Source organism: Psammomys obesus, unplaced genomic scaffold (assembly GCF_907164565.1).
Source record: "Psammomys obesus unplaced genomic scaffold, mPsaObe1.curated_primary_1811, whole genome shotgun sequence".
In the NCBI taxonomy this organism is placed as follows: domain Eukaryota; kingdom Metazoa; phylum Chordata; class Mammalia; order Rodentia; family Muridae; genus Psammomys; species Psammomys obesus.
This window is the reverse complement of record NW_026596440.1, coordinates 2,364,904-2,378,370: the sequence shown is the minus strand read 5'-3', so window position 1 is coordinate 2,378,370 and position 13,467 is coordinate 2,364,904. Positions and strand designations below refer to the sequence as shown.

The following is a 13,467-nucleotide window of genomic DNA, read 5'->3' as shown; positions in this document are numbered from 1 at the left end:
TCAATCTGGCGCTTTCTCAGACAATTAGGAATAGCGCTTTCTCAAGATCCAGCCATACCATTCCTAGGCATATATTCAAAATATGCTCAAGTACACAATAAGGACATTTGCTCAACCATGTTTGTAGGAGCTTTATTTGTAATAGCCAGTATCTGGGAACAACCCAGATGCCTTCAACTGAGGAATGGATACAGAAATTGTGGTACGTCTACACAATGGAATATTACTCAGCAATTAAAAACAAGGAAATGTTTTTTTTTTTTTTTCTTTTGATTCAGAAAATAAATTCCTGTTTCTCCTAGCCTTGGGATTAGGCAGTGGGTGCTGATAAGAATGGTTCATGGAGCTCTCATTCTTTGACGGCCCTCTCCTACCTGGTGTAGAGAGCAGGGTCTCACAGGCATTGCTGAGGTCTGGCTGGCTTCACCTTCCCAGCCAGTTGTCCACCATTGAGGTTAATTGTCTTCCCTTCTGTAGCAGCAGTCTGTGTGCCATCTTTTCTGCTGAAAAGGACTCCATGCCTCTTACAGTGGTTCTCCGTCATTACATCCTGGCTTTCTAAAATGTCTTAAGCTTCAAAGAACTTGTTATTTTTTCCAAATAATTTTATGTTGTGTTTTGTATCTTCCTTGTTGATGAGAATGGGAATATTGTGTATTGTAAATTTTTTTCAATTAAATAGATAAATGTCAGCTGTGCACCTTGTTGCATTTATTTCCTAATTCTTAACTGTTCCCTTAGTGGTTTTTCCAATTAATGCTTGGCTTTAGGAAGTAATTGACAAGTTTGGCACTGAGAGGACTGAATTGAATTTCCTTTACAAAAGGCCTCCCAGGACCACCTTTTTCCTACTAAGTTCCAGTAAAAAAACAAACAAAAACAAAACAAAACAAAAAAAACCCTTACTTTAAATCGAAACAAAACTATGTTCCTGAGCCTGATGCTGTAATTCAGCATTTAGAATGTCATGAATAAGCATCTTGAATCTGAAGCCACCTTGGCTATCGATACATTGTCTCCAAAAAACAGAAGTAGCTTCCTGACAATGACCTTTTTACAGGGGTCAGCGCTTGCTTGAGACCATTGGAAAATACAGATGTTTACATAAATTAATAACAGCAAAATTATAGTTATGAAGTAGCAATGAAAGTAATTTTATGGTTGAAGTCACCACAACATGAGGAACTCTATTAGAGTGTTGGAACGTTAGAACCACTGCTTTAGATTTTTAGCATCTATAGAGAACAGAGTTTCGAAGGTCACTTTTCCAAACCAGAGGAACAGAGCACTAATGTTCTGCAAATAACTGATTAAAGGGGAGGATGAATCAGCCGGACAGCTTTAGAAACTGTTGCTTGAGTTTTTTTTTTTTTTTTTTTTTTTTTTCCAGAACCTCCAGGTGTAGTTTGTTAAAGTGTGAGCTCTGAGAATTGTTAGAGGTGAAATAGTTGTGTAGGTAATGGCTGCTTTGAGGGCTGTCTGCTTGTGCCTCACCCCAGTAAGATATTTATACAGACTGTTTAAATTCTCATAAACAGGCCTGCTCACCGGCCTTCCACAAGGTTCATGAAAGGAGAACCTGCAGTGTTTGACAGATAGTAAACTCAGAGTGTAGGAAAGAAAGGAAACTTTGTCTGCTGCCAGTGTCTGCCTAAACCCTTCACTAAAACTTAGAAAAATAGATAATAAAACTTAGAAAAATTTGTGAGAGAAAAAGCCCACAAATTCTGGAAGCTTGAAGAACAGTATTAAGTCATGAGTAAGAGAAACCCTCCATCCCGTTGGTACCTTGAGCATGTTCAGGAGCATGCCCACTGGCATCACATGAGGTGGTCAACCTGAAGAGTTAAAGCCCAGCTGCCTACATGAAGTGTTGGCTGCACTAATAGGTCCATTTCCTAACCTGGGAAATGAAGTGTGGGATCTCTGAGAATGTTCTGCAAAGGGACAGCGTGAAAGATGGCAGAGACACAGATGCCCAGGAAAAAGAGGCCAGCAGTCTCAGCATTCATCTGCTAGAAGGTTTTAGAGGGGTGAATAGATCTTGGAGGAATAATCCGCAAGGGAGAAAATGAAAGTTCCCGAGCATAAAGCACAGGGAGTGTGTGTTGACACACAGGGCAGAGCACATCTCTAGCATGCTAGGAAGACCAGTGCCTTGGGTCAGTGAAGCAGAATGTGGAATACATGGGGCTGACTTACGACAGGCACAGCAGTGCCTGTGAGAGTGGTAAGGCCAGGAGGAAGTCCCAGTTCAGAACCCTCCTGTAGAGTAAAGCACTCAGAATGCTGGGGAGATGATCAGTGCTGTCTTTTGAGAAAATACTGCTGCCCTGTGCCCATGCACATGGAATTATGCCAGACAAAGCTCCCAGGGATTCTTGAGGAAATGGCCCAGTCTTCACAGCAAAACTTCCATGTGTCTTTGAAAGGAGTTGAGGTTTAGAGAGGCTAAAGAGGCAACTATCAGAGTGTCCATTTGGGTTGACTGTGTAAATCACATACCCAGAGTTCCTTAGAACATCTTTTAAAACTTCGTGAAGGTTGGCTAATAGAGTCAAACACATGAAGGTGATATTGATAAAAAGTCTCTCCTCCCTTAAGTCAATAAAAGCGGAAAACGACGGCTACGATGATTGTGCCTATGCCTGTGCCGGCTCTGCACACCGCAGCTTCTGCTCCCAGTGTACTCAGGTGTGGAAAGTAGATGACAGGTCACTTTTCAGGAGATCATTTTTTTCTGGCCAAAGAATGTTCAGAACCGTCAGGTGTCTGGAGAAAGACCTAAAGCAATGCATAGCGTCATAGGAGAACGAGGATAGAGCATAAAAATGTCAGCCATGCTTAAACATATTTATAACTGGTGTTGCTTGAGCTCAGCAGGTACTGAACAGTGGAAGTTTGGCAGGAGGAGTGGCTGTCAGAGCAGTAAACTTCCTTAAAGGAAGAGCTGAGCAGGACCTTGCTCTAGCCACACTCTTATATACTCATCATAAATACAGAAGGTGCTCCTGATACAAAGTGACACTGGAGTGGAAAAGTCAGAAAGAGTTGTAAGTACCTTAGATTGTAATAAAAGAAGAAACCCTTCAGAGATTAAACATAGATGCAGTCACAACTAAGTCAGCGCTGTACTGACAATTTTTCCCTGCTTGTTGGAAAGGTCTAGGCATAGGGGCATTCATGAAAAGGCTCATGTGCTCCATGCATTGTGACTGTCCTCCAGAAGGGTGAAAAAAACATGCTTTCTTTGTCTTTAGTATTCTGTGTGTTCTGCTTGGGGTATGTGTACTGAGTAGGGACCATCGTCAGGTCATTTAAACAAAGGGGATTACAGTTTGGAAACAAGCTCTGGATTAGGTTAAATTATATTTCAGATGATCTTCTTAGCCGCAGGGTTTAGAACTCAGACTCCTGGGGTCTCAAGATAATGGGGTTGACCTGGAATAGGACAGGTGGGGACCCAACTGTACAGATTTCCTTGTAACTATGTTAACTGTGCTTGTCTTGATGTCCCCACATGTGTACTTCATTTTGGGGTGACATGGTTTAGTATCTTAATATGATTGCACTGTGTTAAAACCTGTGGCTGATTTCCTGGAGATTTTAATATGAAAGGTTGATCTGTTCCATATTCTCTTGACCTGGGTTAAAGGTTTTACCCATCTCACCTGTATACAGTGGTGCACGCCTGTAATCCCAGCACTCAGGGAGGCAGAGGTAGGTGAATCACTGTGAGTTCAAGGACAGCCTGATCTACAAAGTGAGTCCAGGACAGCCAAGGCTACACAGAGAAACCAGTTTCAAAAAAAAAAAAAAAAAACAATACAAGAAAAAAAGTATTACCTATTTCAATAAAGCTTACTTTAGAAACTTAGGTTTAAAGACACTATTAGAGAACTTTGATTTGGCCTCAAAATTGTTTCACGTTGAAATTTAATGAGTCTGGGTTTTTTTTTTTTTTTTTTTAATCCATGCTTCACCTCAAGTTCCTTATGCTTTTATTTTTATGACTATAAAAATTTTGCTTTGATGGGTATTTGTGAAGTCTGTGTATTTTAATGAGTTCAGACCCTTTACCCCTGATACTATGCTCTCCTTCTGCCTCTTTGGCTTCCATTTCCCCTTGTTCTCTCAGCTTGGGTCAATTGTTCTGTAGCAGTTTGAGAGTTCCGATGTGTTTGGAACTTTACTCCTGCCCACTGCTGCGGGTGCCTTCTGCAGGCATTAGAAGCACACTGTCCACCTCTCCCCTCCTGTGCATCAGTCCTCTGCGTAGTGGTACGTGGTTGTCTGGTGCCTCTGCGGAAGGACTCATGGAACTGAGGGATGCTTTGCTATTGTTGAACCCATCGCAATGCACTTGGCACAAGGTCACTTGTTAACGTGCTTGCCCCAAACACAAACAGGCTGGTCTTCTGAATCCTTCCCTAGAACAGTGGTTCTAGACCTGTGGGTGCACCGGTTGCTTAAGTCCATCAGAAAACACAGATATTTACATTACAAAATTATAGTTATGAAGGAGCAATGAAAATAACTTATGGTTGGAGGTCACCACAACATGAGCAATTATATTAAAGGGTCACAGTGTTGGGGAGATTAAGAACCACTGCTCTGGAAGCAAGAAAAAAGAGCAAATGAACATATCCAATTGGGTCTTCAGTTTTTAGCAGAAATGTTGCTTGACTTTTTTGTTAACAATTAACTGGATTATGCACAGTGGTTACAGTGGGAGTTTTGAGTGCTGCTTCCTAATTGGAGAAGAAGTCTCCACTCCACAAGACTGTGACTGATCTTGGTGCTTTGCCTTTCACAGGGAAAGTAAAAGTTCTCTTGAAAGAGCTGTGGCTCTGTGTCAACACCGCACACAGGCTGTCCGGGGAGAGCGGCAGGCGCATTCCAGGTGAGCGATGCCACAGAAGGAGGTTCCTTACGCATGAATGTGACAGCATGTGCCACCGGCTGCATTGAAGCCTCCAGTGTGTAGCCGAGAGTGCGCACTTCTAACGGTATTAAGCAGTATGAGTTTAATCCAGAAAATAGTCGACCTCTTACCAGAGCACTTGGAGGAGAAACTAAGGCCTGCTTGGCAGGTACATGTGGGAGACCAAGTAGTCTTACTGTACTGCAAGAATCATTAAACAGTGGGAAAGACCCTCAGAACTACTTCCCAATCCTCTTAAGGCACTGTGGGGCTCATGGGAATTGCACATTTTCCCACCTGTACTGGATCCAGTCCTGGACTCGATTTCCACTCTGGACGCTGTGCTGGGGACTGGTAACAAGATGTGTGTCACTGAGGATCAGACCCATAGAAGGTCTTCTTTGTTTCTCATTTGTTGTTGTTTGGTTTTGAGATGGTTTCTGTGTAGCCCTAGCTGTCCTGGACTCACTTTGGAGACCAGGCTGTCCTGGAACTCAGAAAGATCTGCCTGCCTCTGCCTCCGCCTCCCTGAGTGCTGGGATTTTGGGCGAGTGCCACCACATCCAGCTGAAGATTTTTTTTTTCCAAGTCCTCTGTCTAGTTACTGGAGTTCTTGCATAAGGAAGCCTGCCCCTCTCCGCTATTGACTCTGGTCTGTTTCAGTGTTGCTCTCCTACTTTCCAGTGCATTGCAGTCCCATGCTTCCCTGTCTGCTGCTGACTCTGTTGTCTGTTGCTTACATCAGGGCAGCTTGCTCCTTCCCAGGGTATTGTAAGATTGTGCTTACTGGAAGCTCCTCCAGAGCAGCTCCTGTGTGCCTCACGCATGCTTGTCCAGCTCAGGTCACTTTTGTTGAAGTCTCACCTTGAGGTTCTGTCCACTGGCACAATCCCACTTCTCTGAACAAGTCTCCTCCTGTGTGACTTAGTGATTGCTGTGATGCTATGGGATCCATATTTCTTGGCTAAAACATCGTTATCAACTGAAGTCCATCAAACTCAAAACCATCTCACAATATAGTATAGTTGCCTGTTTGTCACCCCATGCTAGCAATATTTGAGGGAGCCAGTAGGGCAGAGAAATAGATCTGTGCCCACAAGTTGAGGCAGACAATTTTATCTTTCTGAAAAGCAATCTGAAAACAGCCAGTGCCAAACCTCTCCATAGGCATTCTGTACAAAGTGCATGACACCACTATTGAAGGGACAATGCCTCCCAGTGTGTGATAAGGCAGTCAGGTCTCTGTCCCTACTGCTGTGCTACAAGCTGGCCCTGGTCCCTCTATGCACCACACTCCATCCACATCCCTGTCCCAGTCTACATGATGCTTTAGAAGTTGATTGGTGACCTTCTTAAAGCTGGCTACTCATTTCAAGTTAACTACTACCAGTTTGAGCTGTTGTCAGGCTGTAATTTGTAAGTTCCTTTGCATTATTAATATGTGATGCCTGCTTCTCTCCTGCTCAAAAAAAGCTGCCAAAGGAAACCGTGCATCCAGAGCCTCCGGGGAAGATGAGCTACTCCAAGTGCATGACAGTCCTTCCGGGACAGCAGACATGCATTCTTTCTTCACCAAGCTGTCCATGGAGATGGAGGGCGACTTTACTTCCTCTGACAGTGCAGAAGACGAGCAGCCCAGAGGAGCAAGCCCCAGCACTGAACACGCTTTTCCTGAGGAACAGCATCCTGAAGTTTCAGTGCAGAGGCCTGGAGATGACAGCAGAACCAGCGTCCATGACCATGAACACCTTTTTGATGATGACCTTCAAGCTGCAATTGATTTCTTCAAACTCCCCCCTCCTCTTCTATCCCCGGTGCCCTCTCCTCCTCCAAGGGCGTCGCCACACCCAGGCTCTTTTCCTTCCTCCCTGGCACCTGTGAGTTGGTTTTCTGAACTTTAATTCCATTTGATATGTTTGTCCAAGGTCTTTCAAAGTTATTAGTGTACTCAGGCTAAGCTATTCGTTTTAGCCAGTTTTACTATGAAGTAACATGAGAAAATAAAAAGTACCAGGGCCCTTTGGATCAACATATGCTCTCTGTATTATGGTTATATTTTATTTATCTAATTTTAATTACACTTTGTATGTAGGACAATGGCATTTATTTTCATTGCTAGTGCATAGTACATGATAAAGCTGGAGAGGATAAAGCATGTTCTTATAGACATGGGTTTTTCCAAAGAGAGAAAAATCTCCGTGTCTAACATTCCTGCCCCTTCCCCCAGGAACATCCGAGCCTTGGGTATATCCCCACATGCTTACATACTGCTTGCTCCCCTAAGGAGACTTGGCATGCACTTCTCTTAAGACACCTAGTCAGGTGCTGTGGCTTGAGAGGTGGTGGAGATGCAGTGTCAGGCTCTGTGTGAAGGTAGGGCCCGCACGGGGCTCCTCTGCTCGGGTGGAGCCTCCCAGTGCCTCTGGGCACTGTGCCTTGGAGGACAGAGCTCTGCCTAGGAGAGGTGGCATACCTGTGCCTGGAACAGAGGAGCCCTTGAGAAAGCTGTGAAGAGCGGTGGATTCACGAGAGAAGCTGCTCTCCAGCAGGGTTTGACCCAAAGCAAGTGTGGCTTGGGGGAGCTTGATGTGGGATTTCTGGAAGGGCTGAGTCTCCCCGAGGGACTCGTGCCTGCCTGGAGGGGGGGGGGAAGGGGCAGTTCTTGACTCAGGCAACAGTTTGTGCCTAGTCACCATGTAAAGAGTAAAGGATCAACAGAAGCAGGAGGAACGCTGCCCCGGACTAGTTCTTACTATCTGGACACAGGTTGTGGCATTGGGAACACAGAAGCTGGCTTAGTTTAAAAAATGACTTGAGCAGTGGTACTTGATAACATTTTCATTGTGTTCCTCAAGGAGATGGAGTCAAATGGTTGCAAGGCAGCCAATTTAAAATGTGTTAAAGGTCCACTTGGGAATTGTATGAGTACTCGTCAGTGTTTCTACTAACTTCTTACCTGGGCCCTGTCTCATCTAACACTAACACACTTGCTAGCTGCTATGGAGATGGGCAGGACATAGACTTTTAGAACCTGTGGCTGTTTGTGTACAGCAGAGCCATGTAGCTGGGGTGGCATTCAGTAAGAATTTGGAAAAGGTGGGGACCCAGTCAGAACCCAGGGCAGCTATAGGAAGTAAGTGAAAACAGAGGCAGGGAAGAAAGACAGGTGGAGGGAATATGGGGGAAGGCTGGAGAAGAGGTCATCTGACTTCAAGCATTTGCGAGTGGGGATTTTTATACTAGAATAGTTATGTTCCAGTATTTGAGTTCACTCTTCCTTATGCATAGGAAAGGTGGTGTTTGATGACATAAGAGAGGCAGTTAACCCAGATGGGAACCTCTACTTGGGGGTAAAAGAAGGTTTTGGAGCAGAGATGACTCCATTGGCTGGCAAACATGGTGGAGAAGGAGACAGCCATCTAAGGAGAATGAGGGAGATACGTGGCAGGATCCGTGCAGTCCAGGAATAGTAACATGGCAGGGTCTAGCCTGGACATGAGTCTGACAAAGAGTGATAGAGCTGGAGGACCATACACTCAGTATAGAGCCTTCTCTGTAACAGAACCCGGAACTGGGAATGCATGAGAGTTGAAGGGACAGACCCGACCTGGGTATTAGGTAGATTGGCACTCAGGAGCTTCTTTAAGGATTGGGTAAAGCAAGCAGCACACCAGAGCATGGTCCACCCTTACAGGTGTGAGTTCTGAGAACCTCTTCAGGAAGCAACCTCTCTTTTAGATGTGTTTAGTTGTGCTCACAGTGATGGTGTACTTTGTGTCCTTTTAAGGAGTCGTCCTTTGGAGAGTTCACGGATTCCAGCGACAGTGACTCTGCCCCACTTGGAAACTCTGTGGAGTTGGCTTCAGAAGACTACACAGAGGAGTCACAAGGTTATGTGGGTTTGCTTGAAAGAATCAGAAGGAATGATGCATGCATGGAAAAGCCCAGGTCACCAGAAGCTTCCCATGCTGTAAACACACGGACACGTGTTGGGTCTGATTCTGGAAGAGCAGCACTGGGAGAACTGCCAGCCACGTCATCTCTGGCTGAGGGAAGGCAGTGGATAACACCTTCGGGGTTCCTGAGGAATAGAGGAGACTCTGTCGAAGATGCAGAAAGAAAGGCGCAGGTCAGGGAGATGGATAAGTCTGTGCAAGTTGGGAAAGGGCTTCTTAAGCATAATAGGAGACTGTGGCCAGCTCGGAAGAAGGACGTTGGAACTGGGGAATCAGATGTTTGTTATCCTCCCCTTGGCAAGAGGACGTTCAATGAGCTCATAGAATCTGAAGGAAACACCCCATCTTCAAAAGCGTTGTGCTCTCCACAGTCAGAATTCTCTAGGTGGACATTCACTGATGAATTTGCTTCCAAGTCACACTGTGTGACGGGTCCAGACCGTTTTCAGAGAAAGGAAAAAGATGTGCCGGAGTGCACTCTAGAGTCAGGCACATGCACAGCTGCAGCAGGGCATGACCGTCCAGCCAGTCTTCCCTCCTCCTCCTCTGCTACCTCCGTACCTGGGTCTGTGTACAGTAACCGCCAGGCCTCTTGGTTAGGCGGTGTCAGTGCGACTACGCCAGCAGAAGTGACCTGCACGGACCTGCAGCGTTCAGAACAAAAGTCACCAGCCAGGACATTAAACACATTACTCCTGCAGTCTGAGCCAGCAACGTGTTTTCTAAAAGAAAGTGACCAAGAACACAGCTTGTCTGCTTTGAGTTCCAAGTCAAAATTAGGAACATCTACCTTCAGTGGTTGGAAGAACAGGGACCTGGAACCTTTCAGTGCTTTAAAAAGCACGATGAATACATACTCTCTGCCCCAGTCAGTATTTCAGAAGCCAACAAAAGAGGGACAGTGTGAAGGCCGAGGTCCAGGCATTGTGCTCACACTGCCTAAGTCAGACTGGACATCATTAGCACATTCTCAGGCTGGTTTCTCCAGAAGGAGCCCTGCTTCTGCTGACAGTATCTCTTGGCACCGCAGTGATGTCCTAAAGCGAGGTGGTGGGGTCAGCCCCAGAGCTACCTCAGAACACCAACAAAGGACCAGGCTGCAGCCGGAGAAGGCAGCACCAGCCTCACAGAACAGCAGACTGACTGCCATGCTTGGACATCCTGGAGAAAGTACTATTCCTCTGCAGTTCAAGGCAGCTGCTGCTTTGCTGCCGAACCAAGTGTCAGTCATAACAAAGCAGGCAAGACCCGAGAGGATGCAGAATAGCAGCCTGGAGCACTGGCAGCCACATGGGAACACACCAAGCCCTGCTACAGACAGTAGCGAGGAGAGAGGTCCTACGCCATCGGTACAAGAATGTGCCCAAGACAGGGACCCCACAGCACAGGGTCCTGAGGGGATCACTGATGAGGAAAGCCCTTCTCCAGAACTTCCTGTGTCTTGGCGAAAACCAAATTGTGATTCTCCAAGTGGCTCCTTGCCAGCGGAGAAGCTTGGTTGTTCCAGAGATCCTAAGTTAGCTTTCTCCTCTGAAGACAACCTCTTTCAGAGCCAACGTGTCATGAATGAACCAGTGCTGCAGAAGCCCAGGAAGTCTCCCCAAACCACACAGTCAGGTGCCCATAGGCTGGAGGCTAGGGAGCTCCTTCCATCTGGAATGACATCCAGAGACTGTCCTGCTGCACATATGCCCCGTGGAGCCCGTCACCAGGCAATCACTGAGGCCCCTGTAGTTGTGAGAGAGTCTCATGGTGCTCCACAGAATGCCAGTGCACCTCCCACAGTGCCAAGCAGGGGTCATATGAGGACTTGTGTGTCCACAGGCCCTGTTTGTGCTTCAGTCCTTGGCAAGGCAGATGAGGAGAGGCGAGTTATCTCCCTAAGTAGTCTCCCTGGGCCTTCCTACTCCTACACAGGCATTAGAGAGAAGGGAGAGGAGGACACTGAAGTCGAGGACGAGGCTGTTAGTTGCAGTGAGGGAGAGCATGAGGCTGAGAGTACAATGGGGCACAAACAGCAGGGTGCAGCAGCAGGACCCTCACAGAGACATTCGGGAGACCCCGAGGCTGTGGCGGGTGAGGCAGGGCTCACCTCAGATGTAGGCGATCTGACCTCCGCACTGCAAGAGTGTAACTTGAGCACCTTTCCGTACATAGACAAGCGTGCTACCTCAGAGGTGGTTTCATTTCTGGAAAGTTGTCAGCTAAGGGACAACAGGTCAAGGGCTTCTGTTTCAGAGTGTTCTAGCAAAGGAGCCCTAAATGAAGAAATGAACAAAGAGGTAAAACAAAATGAAATCTCCAGAAAGAATTGTGGGAAGAGGTTCCGTGAAGAAGAGGCACTCAGAGCCTTGGACGAGTGGGTTGAGTCAGAGGGCAACAACTGTTGTGTCAGGAATGTACACCACCGTGTTCACTGTCCTCTGGAAATGCCATCTGATCTTCTCACCAAGACTGGGGAAGAAATTCATGCCAACCCTGGGGACTGCGGTGGGAAGGATGCTGAGTGTCTATTGCTTGTAAATATGCATCACAGCCAGGCAGCTGAAAACCTGACAGAAAGCACTCCGCCTGAGGAAACATCCAGCCCCACATCTCACACTGCTGAACTGCCTGAACCAGCAGCTGTAGATGCTGGAGGCAGCCCCCCACAGAGTAGCAGCTCTGACCCTGAGCACATTCAGAGTAGATGTGAGGATGAGACCAACTCTGAGGGGTGCCTCTGCACTTCGGAAGAGGGACTGACAGAACCTGGGGAGCTGATAGCCCTGAGCTCTGACTCTCCAGTCCCACTAGGGACAGAGCAGAGCTCTGACTTTGTGGCAGAGACAGCATTTCACTGTCAGATCTCTGCAGTGACCTCCGAAGTTATAAGTGTACTTATAAGTAAGGATCAAGACCTCGTGATCGAAAAGGGGGACAGCTGGACTATCATCAGTGGCACTGCCATCTCCCCTAGCCTAGAACAAGTAGTTTTGGGTGACACTCTTGTGGATGCTGCCGCTTCCCAGGATCAGGGAGGCCTAGAGGATGGGTATGTGGAGAAGTCCCCCGAAGCCAGCCCTGCTGGCCCTCTACCTCAGGAGCCTGCATGTAGTGGTGTTCTCTCTGGTGTCCAGGAGGATGTTTCCAGTGGTGGGCAGAGTGCCAACTTTGATAAGACTCGTCTTCGGAACAGACCTGTAAAACCCAGCATCTGGGTTCGTTCTCAGATGTACGACCAGACGCTTGAGACGGAGAAAGTTGCATCTGATCACACATATTATAACTGGAAATTAGAGCCACTTGGAAAAAATAAGACTCGATCAAAGACTTCCAACAAAGACCAGTCAGGCAAGCTAGCAAAGACACAAGGACTCAACAGAGTAGAAGTGCATCTGAATGAAGTCTCTCAGCCAACATCAGGGGAAACAGCAAATACAAAAATGCCAAGAAGCCAAGCTGAGCCCCCTGTGGCAGGAACAGATATGTCCACCCCCACCAACTGTTCTCCCGATACTCTGAGCAAGATCCGCCAAGAAGTGGGTCCTCCATTGCCTCCCTTGCTCCTCCCACTAATAGCCACACCTCCAAGGACATCACGGCCACTGTCTCCTCTGATAACAAGTTCTAGTCCATCCTCACTGTCTTCACCTGCTGGCCACGTTTCCCCCTTGTGTGAAGTTCCAAGGCCTCCTGTGCTGTCTCCATGGCCTGAGGAACCCCAACAGGCTTCCCCTCTGGACCCCTCTCCATCCCCTTCAACTACAGCCACTAATGGAAGGATGGTGTCCTCTCCTTTGCAGTTCTGTGCTGCTACACCAAAGCATGCACTTCCCGTGCCTGGCCGTCTCCCATCCTGTGCCCCAGGCCATGCTGCTGTAAGCGGGCCACAGGAGAATTCAGTTAAAATCCTTGACACCATGTACCCAGAGTTATCTGCCAGGGCCCGGACACTCAGCCTCCTCAAAGGAAACATGCAGCTGTCCCGAGGCTCCTCTGTGGATGGAAAGGTGTTGCCAGGGCGTGTCAGTGCTCTCCTAGGACTCAAAGCTATCACCTCAACATCAACTGCTTTTGTCCTAACAGGGGGCAGTTCTGGTGGTGAGAGTAGCCAAGGTAAGTCACAAGACTCGGGTGCTCAGCAGGATGCAGGTGGGAAAAGAATACTAGCAGCATCCATGCTGAGAAGTGCTAAAAGACTGCGCCTGGACAGTGAGTCCCCAGAGCCAGACACCAGTGAGGCTACAGTAGCGGGCGTTCCCGAGGACCCCCAAGAGGGAATCTCAGCAGCTGACATTGTCCCAGCTGAGGAAGAGCAAACTGATGTCCCCGTCTGCAGTCCAGCATCACAGCTGCACGTAAACCCAAGGGAGAAGGCGGAGTCATGTAACAAAGCCATAGCTCAGGCTCTGAGGAAGATTGCTGAATCCTCCTTTGACCTGCTCCCTGTCATTCGTAGTCACGTGTATGTGGGAAATATCTCCAAAAAGCCTGTCATGAGAGATCAAGAGAAAGAAGTTGTTTATGAATTTAGCACAACAAACAAGGTACGTGAAAGCCTTTCTCTGAGTGTATTAAGCATAAATGTTGAGCAGGTACTGGCTA

The 13,467-nt window shown here is 47.3% G+C and overlaps 1 protein-coding gene across 2 annotated transcripts in view; it reads left to right on the top strand.

Annotated features, from left to right (window-relative positions):
* Ice1 (interactor of little elongation complex ELL subunit 1) overlaps positions 1-13,467 on the top strand; it is a 46,223-nt gene that overhangs the window by 19,599 nt on the left and 13,157 nt on the right. For both annotated transcript variants that reach the window (XM_055597911.1, XM_055597912.1), the window contains exons 10-12: positions 4,817-4,903; positions 6,398-6,801; positions 8,712-13,409. In XM_055597911.1, the coding sequence (XP_055453886.1) occupies positions 4,817-4,903; positions 6,398-6,801; positions 8,712-13,409 (5,189 nt within the window). The remainder of the gene's footprint in view (positions 1-4,816; positions 4,904-6,397; positions 6,802-8,711; positions 13,410-13,467) is intronic.